Source organism: Pan paniscus, chromosome 3 (assembly GCF_029289425.2).
Source record: "Pan paniscus chromosome 3, NHGRI_mPanPan1-v2.0_pri, whole genome shotgun sequence".
NCBI classification, from domain to species: Eukaryota; Metazoa; Chordata; class Mammalia; order Primates; family Hominidae; genus Pan; species Pan paniscus.
Genome location: NC_073252.2, coordinates 72,660,434 through 72,686,185, shown reverse-complemented (window position 1 = coordinate 72,686,185; position 25,752 = coordinate 72,660,434). Strand labels below are relative to the sequence as shown.

The window sequence follows — 25,752 nt, the reverse complement described above, 5'->3', positions numbered from 1 at the left end:
CTCCATAACATGTATGACTTAAATAAGCTTAAAAACACTACAATAATTAGAAATTCACCTTACTTAGATCTGAGGATGAATTGAAGTTTATACAATTTATAAAAATGAAAGTAGACTTTTTAAAAGCAGTTTTACTGCATCTATCCATATACAATTATAACTTTTTCTTTTTTTGAGTTCATTTTAAAATTATCCCTTTCCACATATTAAATTAAATCAGGCAGGAACCCTCAATTCTGGTAGCCATTATTTCTGTGAAGGAAAGAGTGAAATGTCATTTCAAAATGGACTCTATGTGGTTTGACATCTTTCAGATAGGACTTCTTTCCACTGAACTTTGGGAAAGACATATTTGCTACAAAGCTTTCCATTTCCCCCCCCAGCTATGACCTATTTTATCATCTGATTTCACACTTCAGTGAGGTCTGATGGGGTCTGTGGTCTCTAAAACACTAAGCTTCTAGTCACCCTTTGAATTCACCTTCAGCAACTGTGTCTGAAATGAAAAGCTAAAAAGAACTGCTGCCCAGCTATGGCAGACAATGTAGCCGGCTGACTCAGCCCCAGTGTCCACCACTCCCTTCTCTGTCTCTTTTGACAATAGGGTGGCCCAGTGATCATTGCTGGCCAATGAGATTAGGCAGAAATTTGCTGAGTATGGGCTTCTGGGAAACATTTGCTCACCTGATATAATGGGACATGTGGCTGGCATTGTCCTTTTCTCTATTCCTTCTAAATGTCTTTAATGATGACGATGATCTGAGGTGCAGAAGCCTTCTTGCAATTATTAAGCATGTAGACAAAAGCCAACATGCAAAGGATGATAGAGCAGAAAGAGTGAAAGGACCCTGGTCCTTGACAGCACTGCTGAGTGGTTAAAGCCACACCAGAAACCATCTACACCTAAACTCCCTGTTCTACAAGCAAATAAACCCCATTTTGGCCAAGCCACTAGAGCCAAGTTTTCTATTACTTGCAGCTGAACACATTCTTTACCAATAGACCAGCTATTGTCCTTCTTGGTCATCATTCTTCTCTTCCTCTTCCCCAAATCCCACCATCTCCTTATATGTTGAGGGAGCTGGTATAGAGTAGGATCTTCACATCAGGTACAGACTTATGTACCTAAAAGTATTTGTGAATGAAAATTTCATAATTATACAATTGATTCAGAAAACTGCCGTCAACTGTTCCTTCACTCTTTGTTTGCGTAAGAATTTCCTGAGTCTTGCTACCATGAGAAACGTAGTATTTCCTGCTTTCTTGTCAGTGTCTGAAGTTAGGCTTTCTAGTTCTTATGATATACCCTATTGTTTTTCAGGACTTAGTGGGTCACAGTCACATCTTATTCTGTAGTGTTGAAACACACACACAAACAACAATAAAATCTCCCCAGAGCACTCAATTTTATTCAAACTGACTGAACAGTTAATTTGTTCCTCACAAAGTTCTTAATGCTCTTCAGTGATAGAGGTTTTTTTTTTAGAAAACATGTGAGAAGGCAGGGCATGGTGGCTCACACTTGTAATCCTAGCACTTTGGGAGGCTGAGGCGGGCAGATCACTTGAAGTCAGGAGTTAGAGACCAGCCTGGCCTATGTGGTGAAACCCAGTCTCTACTAAAAATACCCATACACACACAAAAATAGCCAGGTGTGGTGGTGCACGCCTGTAATCCTAGCTACTTGGGAGGCTGAGGTGGGACAATTGCTTGAACCCGGGAGGCAGAGGTTGGCAGTGAGCTGAGATTGCACCATTGCACACTCCAGCCTAGGTGACACAGCAAGACTCCATCTCAAAAAAACAAAACAAAACATGTGAGAGCAACAGTTTATTTGATCACCTTTTCTAGTTAACATTTTTCACAGAAAATGAAATTATACATTGGTTATTTTATTCATCAGAGCTCAGAGATCCAGGCCGTGTGTATTCTTTGGGAGTTGGATCACCTGTAATTAACCACGCATATAGGAACCTGGGGGATAATTTTATCATGCTATGTTAGACAACTGCCACTGCCAACACCTGGAATTTAAGTTGCTTTAATTTACCAAAACAAAGCCTTAGAGTCTCTGGATGTGTTTCTTCAAAAACACACACACGGTTGAACAAAACAGGCAAAAGCATATGCACTTCCACATACTGGTAATGACCAGAGTAACTGGAGATTGTGGAAATGCAGAGTATTAACTATGCAGGGAATTTAACGTAGGAGATACAAGATTAGGAATGGAAGAACCATGAATGAATGAATGAGTGAGTGAAGCATATTTATGTTTAACTGCTTCTGACACTCAATTTTAGCTTCCTTTGGATTGAAATGTGGGTACATGTGTGTGTGTCCGTGTACACACCAACTCACCTGGATTCCTCATTCCAGCTTCATTCAATTCCCATTAGCAGCGGCTCTGCTTGGACACTCAAACACACTGAATCTTGGTTGCCTAATTTATTAATACAATGTGAGGATAATACTTTACCACAGGGTTATTGTGAGGATTAAAAAAGGTGATATGCATATGAACATATGTGAAAATTCTTAGAAAATGCACTGTGCTGTTACTGTTCCTATCTCCCAGTCGAATACGGGAATAATTCTGCCTGAAAATCACATGCAGCTTTTCCATTTTATACATGTATTCTCAGCACTGTTTACTGTATTAACAGGAATACCTGCCTTACAAAGGACAATTGTTGCTGAATGTGCTGGAGATTAAATGGCTTGAGAAAAAGAGAAACAAGGCTTTGCCAGCCCTCTTAAGGACCCAAGGAGAGCTCCAAGGGCACGTGTGGTAAAAATGTTGTAAGTAAATTCTTTTCTAGTTTTAATAAGTGGAGCAGGAAACAGGCTGTCCCTGACAGGAGGAGAATAACAGCACATATCAGAAACTGAAGTGAAACAAGCGGTCAAATCATGGTCTCAGTATTATGCAGGGAAGTTGCATTTAAAGAGCTGCCGAGATTCAACCTGGAGGTATGCCATTGACTGTAGTCAAATAGAATAGTAGAGACCTTTTCTTTTCTTCTGTAAAAAAAAATCTTAAAGACAAAACCTCCAAATTTCACAAAGTTTTTCCCGTTTACATCTCAGATGGGTGGCTGCCCTTACAACAAACATTTTCAAGCTGCTCTAGTAAGAATGCGGATGCTTTTTATGAACCTCAATTCAATTATGTACAAAGGAATATTCTTTCCTTCTCCCTGTTATTTTGAAATATTTGATTGATCAAATTGAACTTAAAAAAAGAAAACTATTATAGTACACATATCCTTTCTGTTCTTGCTGGAATAACTCTTCATGATCTGAGATAGAAACCATGATTCCTGGTAATATTAGATGCAAACTAGGTAACAGGCAGGGTCCCTGGTTTTATGGCTAGTAACTGCAAATTTTATAAATAGAAACTAGGATGCAGGTACAACTCTCAATGGTCTCTATGCCATTGAAGATGAGCAGTCACAATACAAATCTAATGATAATTAACAAGTAATTTCTATTGTATTATTGAAATATTTTGCTTTTGGGCTTTTGTTTTTAGGAGATAATGTGTCTGAATTGTTTAGAAGAGGCTACTAAGCTGGAATCACTAATGTCAATATATAAAAATTTATATATATATATAAATCTTCATATCATTTTATTGGTAATTCCAATTTGGGATCTATTATAAAGAAATAACTCAGAAGAAAGATCTTTGTGTCTAAAGATGTGAATTAAAAGGTTATTTATGACAGAAAAACGAGTAAATTATGGTTCATTCAAATTATTACAAATATAGATTTATAAATAAAATTTATAAAATATTTAAGTACATGGAAAATATTAGTTATAAATTTAAAATTTGCAAATATATGGACTCCAAATTTGCAAATTCACCTACTTGCTAAATGAAAAACAAGATATAAATACATATGGTTAGTATGATCAAAATAGTGTCATATGAGCCTAGAAAAAAACTGGAATGGAATACAATAAAAATATTAACAATGACTGTCTTTGATTTCAATGAATTCTACAAATTTCCACTGTTTAATAACAAAAAAGATCTTTAGTGAAAATAAAATGAAATTAGCTTACATTCCCAGGACACACTGAAGCTGCACAGCAGCTAAAGTTTAATTAACAAGGATATGTAAGTTTAGAATTTAAAATCCAGACTGGGCGCAGTGGCTCACGCCTATAATCCCAGCACTTTGGGAGACTGAGGCGGGCGGATCACTTGAGGTCAGGAGTTTGAAATCAGCCTGGCCAACATGGTGAAACCCTATCTCTAGTAAAAATACAAAATTAGCTGGGTGTGGTGGTAGGCACCTGTAGTCCCAGTTACTCAGGAGTCTGAGGCGGGAGAATCGCTTGAACCTGGGAGGTAGAGGTTGCAGTGAGCGAAGATCACACCTCTGCACTCCAGCCTGGGCAAAAGAGCAAGACTCTGTCTCAAAAAAAAAAAAAAAAAAAGAATTAAAAATCCACTGTGGTTTGTCCAAAAAGTGAAACTTCTGACAATTGTTAGAGACTAACTGCCAAACAGTATTCTCATCAATAGGTCATTGCACCTATTAAAATTTTTTTTTACACATTTGCCAGGGAGCTAGGTAGAGTGAAGTGAATTTACTGCATATTTTTTCCTTAGCATTTACTAAGGTATTTAAATACAATCTTTAAGATTCTTTTGGATCAATATTCTCTCCTTAGCTCAAGTCTAAGCAAACATAAGATTCACTCATCTGCACTCTGGAATGTCACTTTGGGCAAAGTAATAACTAATTCATTTATGTACTACCACACCTCTAGCCATAGTTACATTATGTATAAGCTCATAGAGTCTGCAAATTATAATGTATTCACAGGCCACAGATGTAAATGTACCTTTGTTCATTTTTTCCCCTTCCAGTAGAAATTGCCCAGAAAATATGCTTCTAATAATTAAAAATGAAGGGTTGAGGGGTGTGTGTGTGCATTCTTTGTTCCTGTGCATTTTATTGGCTTGGCTTACACAGGGACTCTCTTATATTGTCTAACTCCCTCTTCTTTCTTCCACCAGGATGGACTGCAGGTTTCTAAGCTCCTTAGAGCAGGGGCAGTCTTTCTCCTGGGGCAAATTTCCATCTGGCACCCAGCACATCATTTACAAAAAGCAGGCACTGGATGTGAGTGACGGAATTATTATAATTTTCCACTTTCAGTGATAGTGAGGATCCAAGTAACCTTGTGTCCTGGGCTAAAAGATGGGTGCACTCCACAGAGCCAGGGACAGAGCCTACTTGCCAAGTGGAAACTGGGAGAGAGATGACAGGTGTGGTTGTGGGGAGGGTGTGGACAGGACAGTGCCTTTGAGGGTGGCTCCATGTGAAGTAAGGGCCACGTGGGATGCTCTGTAGCTGGTGGGAAGGCTGTGCAGAGAAATGGGAGGAGAAGCCTCCCACAAAACCTTCCTGACACTCCTATGAAAACTTAATGAACTCTACACTTCTCACTAACATCTTGTAGGAGGGTGCAGGGCAAAAACAGGCTCATCATGGGATAGTCAAAACAAGGCTAGTTTACATGTTTGTTAAATTGCATCAAGAGTCATCCAAGAATTATTTCCTAAATACCTGCTCTGTGCCCTGAATGACGTTATATGCTTTGAGGCATATAAAGGAAGCATCACCCACACTTGGGTTCTGCCCTCGGAATCCTTGGTAGTTCTCTAATGCTTGTTGCTGAACCCTTGACCATTTCCAAATATGGTCAATCCTCATTATTTGTGGATGCCATATTTGCAAATTCACCTACTTGCTAAAATGTAATTGCCTCCCCCAAATCAAATCATTTGCAGACATGCACAGAGCAGCAAACATTTGAGTCACGGGGTCCCCACTGAGGTGGAACAAGGCACCACTCTGGCTTCTAGTTTCAGCTGTCACACTATCAAACAAGCACTCCTCTTACAGTCTGTGTGGTGCCACTTCTTTTTGTATTTTTGTGCTTTCTGATGGTGACTCAGCTGTCTAAAATGGCCCCAAACTTTGTGCTGAAGTGCTGTCTAGTCGTTCCTTACGAGCAAGCAGGCTGTGATATGCCTTATGGAAAATACGGGTGTTAGACAAGCTTCATTCTGGCTTGAGCTGCAGTGCTTGCTGTTGGCCATGAGTTCAATGTTAATGAATCATAATTTATATTAAATAACGTGTCTTCAAACAGAATCACACATAAAACAAAATTATATATTGATCAGTTGATAAAAATGTGATTGGAGGCTTGCAGGAACCTAACTGAATTGCTCCTAGAAGCAGTGGTTCAGTATTTGCTAATTCAGTGCTCGTGGTGACTTACTAGAACAAAACTTCAGTGAATAATGAGAACGTATTGTACTTATGCCTTCCTCTGCTACTGTTTAACTGAAGGGCAAGGTAGACTAAGATTAACCTTTATTAAAGGCCAACTGTGGGCCAAACACTGTGCTAAGAACTTAAAATACATTAAGTCATGTAACTCTCACAACCGCCTTGTGAGGTCGGTAGTATCTTCGCTTTACAGATGAGAAAACTGATGCTCAGAGAGGTTAAGTACATTTCTCAAGGCTGCACAATCCCCACACCCGTTGCCTGGGAAATGATTAGAGGAGAGATGATAAAATGGAATGGAACACTGCTGTCAGTCTCAGAGATTTTGTGACAATAGAGAGTAACTATAAGGGTTAATTTAAGAAGATGCCCATCGGAAAGGCCTCAGCCAAGTGACAAGAGATACTCCTCTAAGCTGAGGGACCAATAAGCTGAGCAGAGCCGCCTCTCCCTATCAGAGATTCCAGATAGATGACAGAGGTGGGCTTCCATCAGTATGAAGGTTCCCCTTTCCAACAGGGCACATAATAAATCCACTCAATTATGCATTCATTTTGCAATAAGAATCTATCAAGTGCCTCCCATATCCCAAGGACGGTTTAGACATTGGAGATTCAGTAGTGAACAAATAGATAAAAAGCACTGGGCTCATGGACCGTATGTTCTAGTGAAATAATAGAAAGATTGGATCATGTGGCTTTAGGTGAATACTTTTCTGAGTGTTTTGGGATACATTTTTAAAATACCAACAAAACTGACATATTTCCGTTCTGTCTGATTCAAATAAGAGCTCTGAAATAGCCAAAAAGATAAGAAGTAGCCAAACCATTTATGCTGCCTGCACTATATTGGGTGATCATGTTTTCTAGGGCTTACACTTCCCATGGCACACTAGATCTTCTCAAAGTCCCCTGTTGCAAAACACTAGATGCTGGATAAACTGAGCAAAAACTGGCCTATTATTATTATGATTATCCCAAAGGAATGAAGCATCCCAAAAAGTGACTTGAAGTCTTTTTAGAACAATAGTTCTGAACTGGGGCTGGACATTAAGTCATCTGGAAAGTTTTAAAAAGTCCTGCTGCCCAGATCACATCCAAACCAATTAAATGAGAATCTTGGAGTGGAACTCAGGCATCAGCATTCTGTAAAGCTCCCCAGGTGATTCTGATGTACAGCCAAGGTGAAGAACCACTGCTTTAGAAGGTGATAGAGTGCATAGTATATGGTGAGTCAGTAGTCCCAAAGTTCTGCCAATTTCACTCAAGATTGCTGGCGATGGTGGATCTGAAAAGTTATCCAGCTTCTTAAACCTCTTCTTCATACCTTCATTTCTTTACTCGTCAACACACCCTGGAAGGTGGACATTATCACCTCTCAGAGAGATGCAATGAATCAACTTAAGTGGGCACTTTCTGAGTCGAAATACATCTGTTTATAGTTGAATGTTTTGATTTTTAAATGATTTTTAAAAAATGAGTTCCTGCTAAGCTGAGGCTACATGTATAAGCCAAAGAAGAGACACATGAATTACAGCAAGAACTTTATTATTTCCACCAATAAGGCTCTAAAAGCCAAAGATAATACTCAATATGTACATAATGGGCATTAATTGTGCTCTTTTTCTGCCAAACTCTGTGATTTTGGTTCATATTCTCTTTGGGGCCAGTACTTCAATTTTTTTCCCCCATGAACCATCCAACAAAAATTATTGAATATTTCCTATGTATAAAATACTGGTAGAATATCCAGGGAGGAGAGAGTCCAGTGATTACTAAATGTGAGTGACCTCTGAATTCAAAATGATTCTATATCTAAAAGGTGCTATTAAAAATAATGTGAGTGGGAGAAACCCCGTCTCTACTAAAAATACAAAATTAGCTGGGCATGGTTGCTCATGTCTGTAGTCCCAGCTACTCGGGAGGCTGAGGCAGGAGAATCACTTGAACCTGGGAGGCGGAGGTTGCGGTGAGCCAAGATCAAGCCATTGCACTCCAGCCTGGGCAACAAGAGCGAAACTCTGTCTCAAAGAAAAAAAAAAAAAAGTTCCCTCTCCCTCTCCCTCTCCCTCTCCCCACGGTCTCCCTCTCCCTCTCTTTCCACGGTCTCCCTCTCATGCTGAGCCGAGGCTGGACTGTACTGCTGCCATCTCGGCTCACTGCAACCTCCCTGCCTGATTCTCCTGCCTCACCCTGCCGAGTGCCTGCGATTGCAGGCTCATGCCGCCACGCCTGACTGGTTTTGGTGGAGACGGGGTTTCGCTGTGTTGGCCAGGCTGGTCTCCAGCCCCTAACCGCAAGTGATCCGCCAGCCTCGGCCTCCCGAGGTGCGGGATTGCAGACGGAGTCTCGTTCACTCAGTGCTCAATGGTGCCCAGGCTGGAGTGCAGTGGCGTGATCTCGGCTCGCTACAACCTCCACCTCCCAGCTGCCTGCCTTGGCCTCCCAAAGTGCTGAGATTGCAGCCTCTGCCCGGCCGCCACCCCGTCTGGGAAGTGAGGAGCGTCTCTGCCTGGCCACCCATCGTCTGGGATGTGAGGAGCCCCTCTGCCTGGCTGCCCAGTATGGAAAGTGAGGAGTGTCTCCGCCCGGCCACCATCCCATCTAGGAAGTGAGGAGCACCTCTTCCTGGCCACCATCACATCTAGGAAGTGAGGAGCGTCTCTGCCCGGCCACCCATCGTCTGAGATGTGGGGAGCGCCTCTGCCCCGCCACCCGGTCTGGGATGTGAGGAGCACCTCTGCCCGGCCACGACCCCATCTGGGAGGTGAGGAGCATCTCTGCCCGGCCACCCCATCTGAGAAGTGAGGAGACCCTCTGCCCGGCAACCGCCCTGTCTGAGAACTGAGGAGCCTCTCTGCCCGGCAGCCACCCCGTCTGGGAAGTGAGGAGCGTCTCCGCCCAGCAGCCACCCCGTCCGGGAGGGAGGTGGGGGGTCAGCCCCCCGCCCGGCCAGCTGCCCCGTCCGGGAGGGAGGTGGGGGGGTCAGCCCCCTGCCCGGCCAGCCGCCCTGTCCGTGAGGGAGGTGGGGGGCTCAGCCCCCTGCCCGGCCAGCCGCCCCGTCCGGGAGGTGAGGGGCGCCTCTGCCCGGCCGCCCCTACTGGGAAGTGAGGAGCCTCTCTGCCCGGCCAGCCGCCCCATCCGGGAGGGAGGTGGGGGGATCAGTCCCCCGCCTGGCCAGCTGCCCCGTCCGGGAGGGAGGTGGGGGGGGTCAGCCCCCCGCCCGGCCAGCCGCCCCATCCGGGAGGGAGGTGGGGGGGTCAGCCCCCCGCCCGGCCAGCCGCCCCGTCCAGGAGGTGAGGGGTGCCTCTGCCCGGCCGCCCCTACTGGGAAGTGAGGAGCCCCTCTGCCCAGCCAGCCGCCCCATCCGGGAGGGAGGTGGGGGGGTCAGCCCCCCGCCCGGCCAGCCGCCCCATCCGGGAGGGAGGTGGGGGGGTCAGCCCCCCGCCCGGCCAGCCGCCCCATCCGGGAGGGAGGTGGGGGGGTCAGCCCCCACCCGGCCAGCCACCCCGTCTTGGAGGGAGGTGGGGGGGGTCAGCCCCCCGCCCGGCCAGCCGCCCCGTCCGGGAGGGAGGTGGGGGGGTCAGTCCCCCACCTGGCCAGCCGCCCCGTCCGGGAGGTGAGGGGCGCCTCTGCCCGGCCGCCCCTACTGGGAAGTGAGGAGCCCCTCTGCCCGGCCAGCTGCCCCGTCCGGGAGGGAGGTGGGGGGGGGTCAGCCCCCTGCCCGGCCAGCCACCCTGTCCGGGAGGGAGGTGGGGGGGTCAGCCCCCCGCCAGGCCAGCCGCCCCGTCCGGGAGGGAGGTGGGGGGGGTCAGCACCCCGCCCGGCCAGCTGCCCCGTCCGGGAGGGAGGTGGGGGGGTCAGCCCCCCGCCCAGCCAGCCGCCCCGTCCGGGAGGGAGGTGGGGGTGTAAGCCCCCCTCCCGGCCAGCCGCCCCATCCGGGAGGTGAGGGGCGCCTCTGCCCGGCCGCCCCTACTGGGAAGTGAGGAGCCTCTCTGCCCGGCCACCACCCCGTCTGGGAGGTGTGCCCAACAGCTCATTGAGAACGGGCCAGGATGACAATGGCGGCTTTGTGGAATAGAAAGGCGGGAAAGGTGGGGAAAAGATTGAGAAATCGGATGGTTGCCATGTCTGTGTAGAAAGAAGTAGACTTGGGAGACTTTTCATTTTGTTCTGTACTAAGAAAACTTCTTCTGCCTTGGGATCCTGTTGATCTGTGACCTTACCCCCAACCCTGTGCTCTCTGAAACATGTGCTGTGTCCACTCAGGGTTAAATGGATTAAGGGTGGTGCAAGATGTGCTTTGTTAAACAGATGCTTGAAGGCAGCATGCTCGTTAAGAGTCATCACCACTCCCTAATCTCAAGTACCCAGGGACACAAACACTGCGGAAGGCCGCGGGGTCCTCTGCCTAGGAAAACCAGAGACCTTTGTTCACTTGTTTATCTGCTGATCGTCCTATGACCCTGCCAAATCCCCCTCTGTGAGAAACACCCAAGAATTATCAATAAAAAATAAATAAATTTAAAAAAAAAGAAAAAAAAAAGTTAAAGGAAATGAGGTAAAGTGCACAGGGCTTAAAAAAAAAAAAAAAAAAAATAATGTGAGTGACAATGAGCTTGAAGATGGAAATATTCTATGCTGCAAAGCAAAGCATGTCCTCTGGCCAGCATCCTGGGTGGTTCCTATTAGACTGTCTGCATTTGGACTCTGGGATCTTCCAAGAGATGGGCAGAACTCCCTGTTCTAGAATCCCTGCAGAGCAAGATGGAAGTTCCCACGAATTTTCTTTTTAAGAAACTACCCTGTTATTTTGTTTACGCAGGTCTGAACATAGGTTTCAGATCTAACCTGGGAACACATGAGGCAGTATTGTGTTTGGACTGGTCAAAGTAGGACATCAGCAAGGCACTAATATATTAATTCATACTCAGTTCTATAATGCTAATAACAATAAACATGGAAACGAAACAGCATTTAGTGAAATCCTACTACATACCAGGTACCAATGTTTTTCATGTATTGCTTCACTTAACTTCACAAAACTCTAAGTATAATAACATTGTTATTATACCTGTCTTGCAGGTAAAAAAAAATCATGAATGAAGGAGGTTAGGGTCACACAAATAGTTAAGTGGCAGAGTGGGGATTTGACCCAGGTGGTCTGACTCCAAAGTTCATCTCCTTAACCACTCTGCTTTATTTCCTCTCATACACCAGCTAATCTTGGCTTCTGGGTGACCCGGCACTAAGAGTTGAAAGTAACTGGTAGGGACAGCCCTGGGTGAGCACTGGAGACCTGTCAAACCCACAGTCACACCATGGGGTTACAGCTATCTCTCCTACCCCTTGGGCTTGTCCTAAAAAGGGAGATAGGCTTGGGGCTGATATATGGTGTGGATTATGATCCTAAGACACGTGAAAAACTTCATCCCAATGGAGTGTCAAGAACAAAAGGGCTGACCATCTCTCCTGGATGACATGGACTGAGCTGGCTGCCTTTCAGAGGTGGCATGCCAAGTTTTTGCTTATTCGCTCGCTCGGGAGAACGTCAGGTGGCTCATAGGTCTGGGGACGGAGTTAGGAGGAGTGGACTGAGCAGGACTCACCATTTATAAAGTTACTGGCCAAGCTCTGTAACTAAGAAAGGGTTGGTGGGTGAAGAAAAGAAAATCTCACTTCTTTGAGTTCAGTCAGACAAGAAAAAGGGGCAGCATGCAGTAACAGGCCAGGCTGAATGGGTGAAAAGAAAGAGGCCTCAGATGAGAGGACATGGGGAGGTGGGAAAGGGGCATGAGCTGCTCACTTTGCCACATTGCAACTGGGTCCAGAACAGGCCTGCCCTGCCCTGCCAGTTATTTTCTAGTGAACCAAAGGCCCAGCAGTGCAGAAAGATTCAAGTCAGATCAACTTTTCCGTCCTGCTCTGAGGCTCTGATCTGAGACACAACAGAGCAGAGAGGGGCCTCTGGCTCCGAAGCCCTGGCCTGTCAAATATCTGGCAGCGTCTTGATCTCTGCCCCAGCCTGCCCTTTCCCACTGAGCTCAGCATTTCTACTAAGCAGCCACACTGCATGGGACTCTCATCTCCCCTTCTCTCACTCAGAGAGCACTGCTGCACAAGCATTTCATTCTCCATCAAACGCTCTATGGCTTCCCGAGGGGGGTCCTTTGGAAGCCAGGGGTGCAGTGTAATTGCTGCATCTGCTATTGAAATTCACTTTTGGAGTTCTGTTCCTGGAGCAGAAAGTTCTGAAAGCTCCCATGGAGAAGGAGCAGGCTCTGAATCCTGCAGGCTTGGGCTACCCTAAAAAATTCTTGAAGCCTCATTTCTGTGTGGTCTCTTTCAAAACCTTCTGAATGTTCCAGGAGATCTATTTCTTGATAAATTTTTCTTCCTTGCTTGGGGTCAGGCCAGAAGAGAGCAGAACAGATGTCAGATCTAAAGCTTTCCCAACTCAACCACTTGAACACTTGCACACTAATCTGTGGTGATGTAAATGAAAATGCCTTTGAGCATTTCTCACTCAGAGAAAAAGACAAACCTCTGCAGAAGCTGGAGACTTCCCTTCAAGAAAAACAACATGAAAGAACAGGATGATTGGAGTCAGCTGCCTTTCTGCCTGTAAGAATATGAAAGCCCTCTTTTTTCTTCTCCCTCAAAAAGTCTAAATGGATTATGCTTAATTGGGTTCTCAAACCCCTGCATGAATTTTCCTTCTGCAAGTTGTCACCTAGCTGACAAAAATATGCTTCAATTTAAAAAAATGCAAATTCCTTAGACCATAGCTTAGATATGGACTAAATATTATTACTCAAACTGGGAAAATTGATGATGGGACAGTGCTGGAGTCAGGGGTTAAGGTCAACATTCAGGGTTAAACCTCAGGTGAAAGCGAACACTTGAGCATGTTGACAGTTAGCTTAGTGATTCTTTTCCTCTAGCCTACTCAGAGTTACTAGAAAGACCTGGAAAATGATCAAACAGCACACGCAAACATGCTCCAAGAGGTCTTTCTTGGACTAATATTCATGCCAGCAGCCCTAGCACACTCGCTGATCCTTCAAGAGCCTCTGGATTGCAACTGAAAGGTTGGGCTCTAAGGTTTTTCTATTTTTTGAGACAGGGTCTCCTTCTGTCGTCCAGGCTGGAGTGCAGTGGCACAATCATAGCTGACTGCAGCCTTGACCTCCTGGGCTGAAAGTGATCCTCACACCTCAGCCTCCCAAGTAGCTAGGACTACAGGCATACCACCAAGCCCAGCTAATTTTGTAATTCTTTTTTTTGGTAGAGATAGGGTCTCACACTATGTTGCCAGGGTTGGTCTTGAACTCCCGGTCTCAAGGGATCCTCTGCATCAGCCTCCCAAAGCACTGGGATTATAGGCATGAGCCACTGTGCCCTGCCAGGCTCTACGTTTCTTATTTCTTTTTCTTTTCTTTTTTTTTTTTTTTTTTTGAGACAGGGTCTTACCTTGTCATCTAGGCTGGAGTGCAGTGGCTCCATCATAGCCTCCTGCAGCCTTGATGACTGTGCTAGAGCGACCCTCTCACTTTAGCCTCCTGAGTAGCTGGGACTACAGGTGCTTCCCACTGTGCCTGGCCAATTAACAATTTTATTTTTATTTTTAGTAGAGATGAGATCTCACTATGTTGCCCAGGCTGGTCCTGAACTCCTGAGCTCAAGAGATCCTCCCACCTTGGCCTCCCAAAGTACTGGGATTACAAACAAGAGCCACTGTGCCTGACCAGGCTCTAAGATTGCTAATCTGGCTATAGAAGGACTAATGTTAGCCACCTCAGAGACATTCATTCATTTTAAGAAACATCATCTTTCACTGAATATAATATGACTTTTTTAGAAGGCACAGCATATATGTACCATAAAGAGCCATCTCAACTCTGACATAAACTTTGTTATCATACAGCATGTTTATTTTATGCGAATGAAAGAGCTCTTTTAGATGTATTTAGAAACAAATATATCATATAACCCCCTTGCTCATTCATCAGAAACAAAATATAGGCAAAATAAATTCAGGAAAGTCTTCCTAAAACTTTTTCACACCCAAGGGTTTGACTCTTCTGAATCTCTTTTGTTAGAAACTTCTTATTTTGAAATAATTCCGAGTTTATAAAAAAGAAAGATAGCACAGAGAGTCAATGTTGCTGGTCTACATACCACACTTTGAATAGCAAGCCTGTAGCAGAATATCTAAAGTAAGTACCAGAATTGCTATTTACCACCTGTGTGATGTCTGACCTGCAGTGTCTTTATTTGGAATTTGGGATAACAATTCCCCTTACCTTCCAGGGTTGTTATGAGTAGCATATGAGGAAAATCCACAGAAGTCCTTAGCAAACTGTCAAGTACTTCACAAATACCCGTTGCAGATGCATTCCTTGCCCTCAAGGCATTTACAGTCTAGTTAATAATTCTTTACAGTTATTTGGTGCAGCATAGTCCGCATAGTTTACACAGTGCTTTCATATCTGTTATGCAATTTGACCTTCTCAATAATCCTGTGAAGGTATGAAATTGTACCTTCATTTATTATATACATTCTCCTGAAGTTTTGAGGGGGTTGTTTTTTCACAGTGGCCAAGCCTGCTTTGAACCTGTCGGGTTGGCCTTGGCCTTGTCAGTGCTCTTTACTGTGGGAACTTCATACCATATGAATGGGGCTTTGTCAACACAGGGTTCCTAGGTCTGTTTCACCTGAAATGAACCTTTCTTATTTTTCAGACACAAAACTTGTCTGCAACTCTGGCCTGCTTTTGGGACCAGAGGCCCCTCCCTGGATTCCCGGGACTGCTCCTCTCCCTGGTAACCCTCTCCTGGTAGGGACATTGATGGGGGTGAGGCTTACTGTTAGCTCCAGCTGTTTCTAATTAACTTTGACTGCTCTCCTCTGTAAAACAGTAAAGGCAATTCAACACATTAGCTTTTTCAAAAGGGCCATATCATTTTGCCATTAATCCAACTTGGGATAAAGCAGAGGTCAACTATTTAACACAATCAATTTTAAGTAAAAAAAATAAATAAGTAAACGTTTCCCCCCCTCCCCCCATTATCATCCTGGCTTTTTTCTTCTGATCTCATTTTCTCTCAGAGGCCTGGTGGAGGAGACGGTCTTGATTGACCTGGAAAAGCCATATATGACAGGCTGGGGGAAGCTTCCCTTGAACATTTCTAGTCCTCCACTGCTATCCCCACATAAGAGTAAAAGACTCACTGGGAAATCTTTGAAATTACCTTAAATAAGTGGGCTTATTAATTCACATATAACTAAGTCTCCTTCCATTTCAAAGCTTTCTAATTGTGCCACTCCTAAATTTCAAATAAAGGTTACACTCATATTCCCTGGCTTAAAAATTCTTTTGACGATAATTCAGGGTTCCCCAGCTGCTAAAAACAAGATGTTATTTGTCTAACAATGAAAAACACAGATGAGGTCAGATTGTTTGTGGGGTAGGGGTGGCTTGAGGTAAAGGAAGCATCATAATCTCATCCACTGTAGGGAGGAATTTTGAATCAGTGAAGGCTAGCTGGCCTTGGACTCCATCCAAGGGTGTTCTGTCACTGAACTATCCAAGAGAGCCTTATAAGGCGGTTTCTTCTAGAAGGCCAGTCTACAGTGGACCCCGAGGGCAGGCTCTAGGGACAGGATGGAAATCGTATTTCAGGATGTTAACAAATGCCTGCTCAGCTTAATCATTCCATCTCAAAGCTGTATAGTTTAAGAGATTTAAAAATTATAAAATCCTCCCCAAGATGTGGCCCCTCTCCCTCAAGTTATTTCTCAGCTCTCCTAAAGAGAGTCTCCTGACTTCTGCCTGAACACGGTATCCTATTCAATAGTTTTTACTGGAAAGTTCTTCCTGATGTGTCATCTAAACGTGCCTTGTGGCTATTTAATTCCAGGCCTTTTAATGCTGTCCTCCTGAAGAACTGTATTAAGAGAATAATTTGTCAGGCACCTTCCATTTAATAACTAGTTCCCAAACGATGAAGAAACATTAACTTGTTCTTTAGATTACTTTCCTCTGAAAGAATCCTAAGTCCTCTAAGGCCCCACTTTGTCCTTCAGTTTTTCAAATCTTTCCTAAAATGCAGTGATTGAAACTGGACAAAATGATAATAAAGAACCAGTGATTCACTCAATATTCTAGAAATTTCTGTGCTCAAGAAGGGCAGCTGAGGCCAGAAAAATTTTAAAGCATTTCTATTGGACTGGAGCAGACTCTTAGGGAAGGTGACTTTTTCTGTTTCTGATCTGAAAGCAGAGAGAAGGAGTAATAGGAACTTTAGGGGGAAGAGACTCCTGAAAGGAGCAAGTGGTAGTAATTTGGAGGCAGGACTGGCTAATAAGGCAAGCGAGGTGAAGGCACTTTATGAGCAGTCACTGAATGAGAAAAAGCTCCACAAGGGCTTTTCACTCCCAAGTAGCAAGCAGCTTGCCCTGGCAGGCTGGGAACCCGGATTTGACAATGCTTCTAAGATCAGAGAGGGAAGTCTTGGGAAGGAGTGTAGGCATCTGTTGTTGTGATTACAGTAACAGCTTCCTTATGGGAGTCTCTGACTGCAGTCTCACCCTCTTCCAATCCATTCTCCCAACAGCAGCCAACAAAGCTTTTCTAAAAGCACAAATCCAGCTCCATCACTCAGTGCTCCCACTGCTCTGTGACAGCGTCTCAGCTCCTTAAGGGGTCACAGGCCCTCCCCTATCACTGGGCTCTGTCACGCGGCCAGCTGCCTCCTTCTCCCTAGGCAGTCCCACCAAACCTCATGCGAGTCCTTCTGCTGGCTATGCTCTGGTTATCTCCTTTCTCTTAAAAAATTGTTTTAACTGATAACTGAAAATCATATATATATGGTATACAACGTGATGTTCTGATGCATGTAGACATTTTGGAATGGCTAAATCAGGCTATTTAACATATGCATTACCTCATACACTTTTTTTTTGTGTGTGGTAACAACATTTAAAGTCTATGATCTTAGAACTTTTCTTTTTTTTTTTTTTTTTTTGAGGCAGGGTCTTGCTCTGTTACCCAGGCTGGAGTGCAGTGGTATGATCATGGCTCACTGCAGATTTGACCTCCTGGGCTCAAGTAATCCTCCTGCCTCAGCCTACCAAGTAGCTGGGACTACAGGTGTGTGCCACCACACCCAGCTAATTTTTTTTATTTTTTTATAGAGACGAGGTCTCACTATGTTGCCCAGGCTGGCAATTTTCAGGTATATAATATATTGTTATTAATTATAGTCACCATGAGGGACAATAGATCTCTTGAGCTTATGTCTCCTCTCTAACCAAACTTGTGTGTCCTTTGACCAACATCTTGCCAATCCTGTCCCCTCCTCCCAACCCCATCTCTGGTAACTGCTGTTCTATTTTCTGCTTCTATGAGTTTGACTTTTTTTAGATTCCACATATAAGTGAGATCACATAGCATTTGTCATTCTGTGCTTGGCTTTTTTTTCACTTAATATAATGCCTTCCAGGTCCCCTCATGTTGTGGCAATGACAAAATTTCCTTCTTTTTAAAGGCTGAATAGTATTCTATTGTATATACACAGTGTTTTCTTCTCATCTCCCTTCTAACTCTACCACAACCTCTATGCTAGCTCTTCTCCACCCAATTCCTTCTTATCCCTGTCTCAGTCAGGACATCATTCTTCCACTAAGTGATTCTTGGCTTTTCCTCCACAAACCTGGGTCCCCTCCTCTGGCTCTCTGACAGTCCTCATGGTACTACTGTGTTAGTTTAGTGAAGTATTACACTGACTTGCACTCCCCCAAGATAAACCAGACAATTAACGACTTCATTTAATTTGAAACCCCTTTGTTTCAACTTTCAATGAAGTTCATACATTTACTGAAGGATAGTAGAACATGGACATTTAAATGATATATTATCAACATAAAAAATGAGTCTAATGAATCTAAAATGAGCTTCTCAAAGAATGGAGGTTTAAAACTCATCAAATAAAATGAGTACCTGAAAATCAAAATCTATACTGAAGAATTTTCCACTTACAGAACAGTTTCTATAGCTCTGGACCTAATTTTACTTGGCAAGGGGATATGGAAATGTTGGGATTTGGGGGAAAAAGTTACCATCCAATATTAGAGTTCAGGATTGCTGATGACAGAAAGGAAGGCAAATCAATGTCAGATGAATTCCCTGGCCTAGACTTTAGGAAGGCAGAAGATGCCAGGAGGAAAGAGAGCAGACAGGCGGGAGAGGGGCTTTCCTGCATTTCCAAACAGGAAGGTGCTTTCTTAAGAGGATTCCTTTGTTAATCAACAAATATTTATGATATGCCCAATTATTAGCCAGACACTGTGTTTATAAGGTGTTATAAGATGAAATCCCTCTTTTACAATGGTTACAGTCTAGTGGGGAAGACAGACATTCAAAGAGCCCTTTTGTGGCAGTTGGGGAAGGTCTATAGTAGCCAACTTGTTCTCCACTCAGGGCCCAAGGCCTTGCTGTTCCCTTTGCTGAAATCCTCCCAAGCGTTCTTAGCATGGCTCTACTCACCTCACTTAATACTGCTCATTCATCTGGAGTCTCTAACCTATTTCTCCGATGTACACCCTTCACAGCATGTACACATTGTGTGAAAATATGTTTCCTTGTTTCTGTGTATCTTATTCAAGGCTACTTACCCTGAGATTAGGAGAGTGCCTAGCCAATTCATAGGTTGATTCAGTCATTGATTCATGCATTAGACATGTGTTTAAAGAACATACTACATACCACGCACTTATCTAGGTCCTTGGGTCTGTCTATATGAGGGAGCAAAATCTCCCTTCCCACCTGGAGCTTACTTTTATGTTGAATAATGACAACAATTAATGTTCATCCAAGCTTTCTATGGATAATATTCATGACATTTAATCTTCATGACAACCCTATGAGATAGATAATGGTTATAATCCCTGTCTTATAAGTGAGGAAAACCCTGGGCAGACAGGTCAAATAACTTGCTCAAGGCTATAGTTAGTAAGTGGTCAAGATTCACACCAAGGGAGTCTGGCTTGAGAGCTCCTCATCTTAACTTCTCTGCTATACTGCCTCTTATATACAGATACACAGTACACGTGGAATAAATATTAGTTGAAACAATGGCTGGATGCATAGCTCTAGAAGAACAAATACATCATTTTGGGGTGGGGGAAAGTCAGAATGCTTCTCAGAGAAACTGACAGCTGATCCTTGAAGGCTAGGTAAGAGCCCATTTTTTAAATTTTTTTTTTTTTTTTGAGATGGAGTCTTGCTCTTTTGCCCAGGCAGGAGTGCAGTGGTGCTATCTTGGATCACTGCAAGCTCTGCCTCCCAGGTTCATGCCATTCTCCTGCCTCAGCCTCCCGAGTAGCTGGGACTACAGGTGCCCGCCACCATGCCTGGCTAATTTTCTGTATTTTTAGTAGAGACAGTGTTTCATTGTGTTAGCCAGGATGGTCTCGATCTCCTGATCTCGTGATCCGCCCGCCTCGGCCTCCCAAAGTGCTGGGATTACAGGCGTGAGCCATGGCGCCTGGCTGCCCATTTTTTAAATTTTTATTATTATTTTTCTTTCATGTCAGACAGGTAATGTGCCAATGTCATAAAAGGTTTGGGGGCGACATACCTCACACATGTGTATGAACACTCAATCATCATGCTTATGAACTACAAAAGGATCATAGGTAAGAGTTCAAAGGATGGAAAGGAAGTGAAGGAGCGTGCAATTGTGTGTGTGGAGGTGAGAGGCGTTGCAGGCAGAAGGCACAACTTCTACAGAGGCATGAAAGCATAGAGACATATGTGCTGAAGTGTGAATAGCAGACACTTACTGTGGCCAGTGCATAAAGGAGGTTGGAGAGAAGAGGTCAAAATAATAGAATGGAGTTATATTGTGAAGGGCCTGTTATGTCCTGCTAGGTAGTTTGAACTTGGTCCTAAAGGTACTAATAAGGGAGACCCTTAAGAATGACATTCTGATTCCAGAAGTGAAAATTAATTCTGAGGGAGAAAGGATGGTACCTAATGAGACCAAAGCAGCTGAAATGGGATTGCCAAAGAGCTCAGATTTAAAAGACTATGAACAAAAGGTATAATCAGTAATTGGAATACAGAAGCATCATGTTCTATTCCAACTATGAAATTTTATTATACATCTTAGCTTCTTTGTATCAACTTCTTTTTATTAAATGGAATCTTCAAATTCCCCCTTCTGGTTATCCATGACTTCAGGGACCTCAATACAATCTAATGGCAGTAAATTCATAATGACAGTTCCAAGATTTGAAATTATTTGCTGATTATCTTTCAGACATATTTTCAAGCAGATCGCTTTGCCTCCTACCAGAGAGGTATGGAAAACAAGCAGACCAAGATCTCTTCCCAGTTGGGTAAGTGGTGATCTTAGAAAGGAGGAAGACTGGGGCAAGCTCCAGGGCTCCAGGGCAAGTGCTCTGGGAGGTGAGTTTGTAACTTGTACAGATACTTTCTTAATCAGCAACATCAAATCTGTTTTGTACATCCCTGGTATATAGCACCTGGTACAGTGCTGACTCAAGTTAGCTGCTCAGTAAATGCATGTTAAATGGAACCAAAGACCAGAAGGCAGATTGAATCACACCATTGTGGCTGAATCCCACAATGCTGCCCCTACCTGGCCCCTACTCAAGTTATACTCAAGCATAACTTAAGTTTCTTCTGAGAATAGAAGGGAACCTAGAGGTCTAGAGGAACCTAGACAATGCATTTCCTATTCTGTGCAAAGCCCCAGTATGAAATGGCACAGAAGTAAATGGCACTCTGTCCAGTTTGCTTCTATGATTGTCAAAACCCATCCAGGTGTCAGAAGAAATATTTAGGGGATGTGATAGGGATCAGTCTATTGTCTCTGCTGTGGAAAGTTTCTGCTGTGGGAAAGGCTTCCCATTCTCTTCTGCTCTCTTTGGCATTCTCCTATAAATGGTCTCTGCCATTTAGACCTCATCTCTCTCAATTTAGGATGAGAAGAAATGGCTAATTTAAGTCAAGGTTTCCAGTTTTAGATGCTGTTTACACTAACATTTCCCCAAATATAAAGAAAAGCCAGGCCGGAACCCTCAAAGGGTTTGCAGTCTGGAGAGGTACTGAGCTGGGTGTACATGGTAATGAGGTTATGAAACTGGTTCTATATGACTGTCAGTCTCAATATTTTATAATCAGACTGTGTGAGTGTTTGGTGATGTAAGTAGCAGGTGAGAAAAAGGAATATTAAGTATAAACTAGAAATTGACAACACTTGAACAATCACCAAGCCAACGTTCTGCTCTCCATTTTGAAAAAACTATAAAGTTCCCCATTGTAATGTTTATAAGAAAATCTCAATATTTGGAATAAATTCTTAAATAACGCACATTTATCTTTTCATGATGTGACCGACAAATGAGATCCAAAGTAACAAATAACTGTTTCTATTGTAAACATATGCAGATTATTTTGGGTTGCAATTTTCTAAGTTTAAGGTGATGATACTATAAATAGTTACTAGTGAGTTACACAATTTAAGGCTTTCAATAGTGAACTCTGAAACTGATGACATACAACCTATTAGTTTGTGGACTTCTGGGAAAAGCTCTAAAGAAAGAATTTGGAAATTCTGGAGAAAGTCTGAACTGTTTTAAAGAAGCAACAGCTTCTGTAATCTCAGAACTGCCTCCTCTCCCTTTTCTACCTTGGCTAAGATCAGGAGCTGCCAACATTGAATGTCTGACTTTCCCTTGAAAATACTGCCAATGGAAAATGTTATTTCAGGCATTAGAGTTAAAATTTCTATGTGTGTGTGTATGTGCGTGTATTTGCAAGTCCAGACTTTATTTTCTTCTTTCTTTCTTTTTTTTTGAGATGGGGTCTCTGTCTGTCACCCAGGCTGGAGTGCTGTCGTGTGATCTCGGCTCACTGCAACCTCCGCCTCCCAGATTCAAGCGATTCTCCTGCCTCAGTCTCCTGAGTAGCTGTGATTACAGGCATGCACCACCATGCCCAGCTAATGTATATATATATATTTTTTATTAGAGATGGGGTTTCACCATGTTGGTCAGGCTGATCTCGAACTCCCGACCTCGTGATCTGCCCATCTTGGCCTCCCAAAGTGCTGGGATTACAGACGTGAGCCAAACCACCCGGCCTATTTCCTTATTTCATTTACAGCAAGCTTGGACTTGTTTGGAATAAAATAAACAATCAAACATAATCTCAAAGACATTTCTGCTAAACAGTGTATCCTGGGGACAAATTATGCAAAACAATACAAATCAAAGAAACAGGAAGGAAAAACAAAATGGTCAGAAGGTTGACAACAAAGTGCATCACAAAAACAGTCTTCAAAGAGTTTGTATTTTATTTTTGCCCACAAATAATTAGCTAGTTAGATTACTGTTTGAGAACCTATAATTTTTAGAAAGTGGACTATTTTCTTCAATACTAAGAAATCAGGGCTGTGCACGGTGGTTTATGCCTGTAATCCCAGCAGGCTGGGATTACTTGAGCTCAGGAGTTCGAGACCAGCCTAGGCAACATAGTGAAACTCCGTCGCTATAAAACAAAACAAAACAAAACAAAAAAACAAAAATTGGCCAGGCGTGGTGGCACAGGCTTGTAGTCCCAGCTACTTGGGAGGCTGAGGCAGGAGGATCGCTTGAGGCAGAGGTTGCAGTGGGCCAAGATCGTGCCACTGCCCTCCACCCTGGGCGACAGAGCAAGATCCTATCTTTTTTTAAAAAAAAGTCTGTCTGGAAGTCCTTACTTTATATTTAATTGTCAAACTCCTTTCCCCCATCTCTTGACTTCACCTCTCTCTACATCCCCAAGCCAAGAATGATGAGAAATGGACAGATGTTAGCACGAGTTGGGTGCGCTTTGGGCATGGGGAAGTCTGAGGTCTCGGAAAATCTTTTCTACATATACACCCGGCCCTCACTTTCTGGACGCACGCACCAAACTCTCAAAATAAAACCACCAAAAAGGAGAAGGGGGGGCGTCGCCCACCGCTCCTGGCATTCCGCGGCTGCCAACTCTTTCCCTCCCATCTGGCTCCTGGGATGCCCGCGGGGGAATCGCAGTGAGCAGCGCGGGGCGAGGCCGCCGCGGACGCCCCGTCGGATGTGCCCTTCGCTGGGCCGAGCGGCGCAGGGTTGGAGAGGGAAGCGCTCGTGCCCACCTTGCTCGCAGGTGCCCTTGCTGACCTGGGTGATGGCCTTCTCCCCGCGGCTCTCGGCCCTCTGGCTGGCGGCGCGCAGCTGGCAGCCGCTCGGGTAGGTGGTGCCGTCGCTGCCGCACACCGGGTAGCGGCTCTTGCACACGCACACGCCGCTTACACCCGGACCGCCGGCTGCTGCCCCGGCTTTACCCTTCCGCCTCTTGCGGCTCTTCACGCACTCCATGCCCGGCGCGCAGTACCCCCTGCCTGCACCGCCACCCCCGCACGGCTCGCCCTCGCTGCGGGCGCACATCGGGCAGCAGCCGCACGCGTCGCGGGTCTCGCCCAGCAGGCAGCCCAGCGGGGGCAGGGGCGGGCAGGAGGCCGGCTCGCAGGGGCCGCAGGTGTCCGAAGAGGAGGAAGAGGAGAGGGGCAGGAGCAGGAGCAGCAGCCCAGCGGCGCCGAGGAGCAGGGCGCGCAGCGACGGCCGCTCCATGGCGGGGTGCGGTGGCAGCGGCAAGGGCGCGAGTGAGCCGTGTGGGGCCGGCCGGCGCCTTAAACCCGCCGCCCCGCCCGGCCCGTCCGCTGGAACCACACCCCGGGGCGGTGAGAGCACGGGGGCCCCGCCCGTGCCGCCCTCCCGGCCCCGCGGGGCCTGCGCGCGCGCTCCTGCTGGCGTGGGGGGGGGGTTGAGCGGGCACCCGGCGTGACCGGCCCATGGGCGCTGGGTCTCACGCCCGCTTCGCAGAGCTCACCCCGCCAGCTCCTGCTCGGTCCCCAGTCCCCTGCCCCGAGCCCTCAGGGATCGCACCGCAGTGCGAGCGGCTCCTCCACCCTCTGGTTTCTCCCCGTTTCCGGTCAATATATTTAAACTTCTTAACAACCACGGCTTCGAGACGATCCAGGGTTTCATCTATTAAATCCTCCGTGGGCCTGAGACACCTGAGTGCTCATTACTCTGTGGTTTGGGAAGCTCTCTTAAGAACAAGCTGTTAAAAACCCCCACTTGTGGACTGTGTCCCCGCTGGCCACAGGCCTGCTGTGGTCTTGGGTGTCAAGCACTAAAAGGACAAATCGTTGCCAACCACTTCCCTTTCTGGAACCTCTTAACTGCCTGCACCTCCCTCCCCGCTTTGTCTCCCAGTGGCATTCAACAAGACTGTGCTTTTTTTGTGCTGAGCCGTTTTCAGTGAGTACTGGAATCCGTGTGAGAGCTGTGCCCTTGTTTTGAGTTCTTGCTGAACTGCTCGCCCTCCAGAGCGCAGCTGAGAGGAGCAGGGGTCCCAGCTCCTTCCTCGTTGGAGCTGCCACGGAGGCACCTAAAGCGCCCCCAGTCTTCACCAGCATTCCAGGAGGTTTTTGATATAAACGGTGGACTCTTCCTCAGTCTTTCTGCGAAGTCCTCTGCAAACTCAACTTGAAAGCCTCTCTTCCCAGGAACACTGGCCTCTCCGATGCAGACATGGAAGTTGCTTTCACTTTTTAACTGAACGTGTAACACTGCAGCGTGCATTATTCTGCATGTCACATTGTGGTTCTTTTGTGTTCTTTTTTCTTAGCATAAATCCAGGGATTTACAGGGTTGCTGACTGAAAGCCAGCAGTTCAGTTCATAATCCCATTAGCAATGTAAAGAACTCATTCTCAACAGACTCTTACAAGGATAATTATTACAAATTTTTTGAAAATTAAATGACCACAAAATCGGGGGGTGGAGAGTGGGGAAACATCCTCCAATCCAGAAAAACCTAGCACTGCTTTTTGGCCTCTCCCTAGTGTATTATAGACAAGTGGAGCATTTTTTTTCCCCTCAAAGGTCATATGTTGACCTGACAGTTGTTTAAAAAACAATGAAAAATCTTTACAGCAGAGTTTTCCTAAATATTTTTGTCTTTGTTCCATCCTAAGAGATGCAGTTTACATGACCCATTTGTTTTCTTGAAAAGGAAACAAATGCAGAGTGCACTCTATTTCCTATTGTATTTAATTTCTTTCTTTCTTTTCTTTTCTTTCGTTTTCTTTTTCTTTTTTTTGAGATGAAGTCTCCCTGTGTCGCCTAGTCTGGAGTGCAGTGGTGAGATTTTGGCTCACTGCAACCTCTGCCTCCCAGCTTCAAACAATCCTTCTGCCTCAGCCTCCCGAGTAGCTGGTATTACAGGCATGCACCAACATGCCCGGCTAATTTTTGTGTTTTTACTAGAGACAGGGTTTCACCATGTTGCCCAGGCTGGTCTCGAACTC

General features: G+C 45.0%; 1 protein-coding gene and 1 non-coding gene across 2 annotated transcripts in view; both read right to left on the bottom strand.

Moving 5' to 3' along the window:
• Positions 1-24,148, bottom strand: part of IGFBP7 (insulin like growth factor binding protein 7) — an 82,285-nt gene extending 58,137 nt beyond the window's left edge. Inside the window, exon 1 of the mRNA XM_003806499.6 lies at positions 23,534-24,148. Coding sequence (XP_003806547.4) covers positions 23,534-24,008 — 475 coding nt within the window. The 5' untranslated portion in view covers positions 24,009-24,148. The remainder of the gene's footprint in view (positions 1-23,533) is intronic.
• Positions 19,920-20,022, bottom strand: LOC112439742 (small nucleolar RNA U13). Its single transcript, XR_003027978.1, has one exon. It is a non-coding gene; the product is annotated as a small nucleolar RNA U13 (small nucleolar RNA).
• Positions 24,149-25,752: the final 1,604 nt, after the last annotated feature.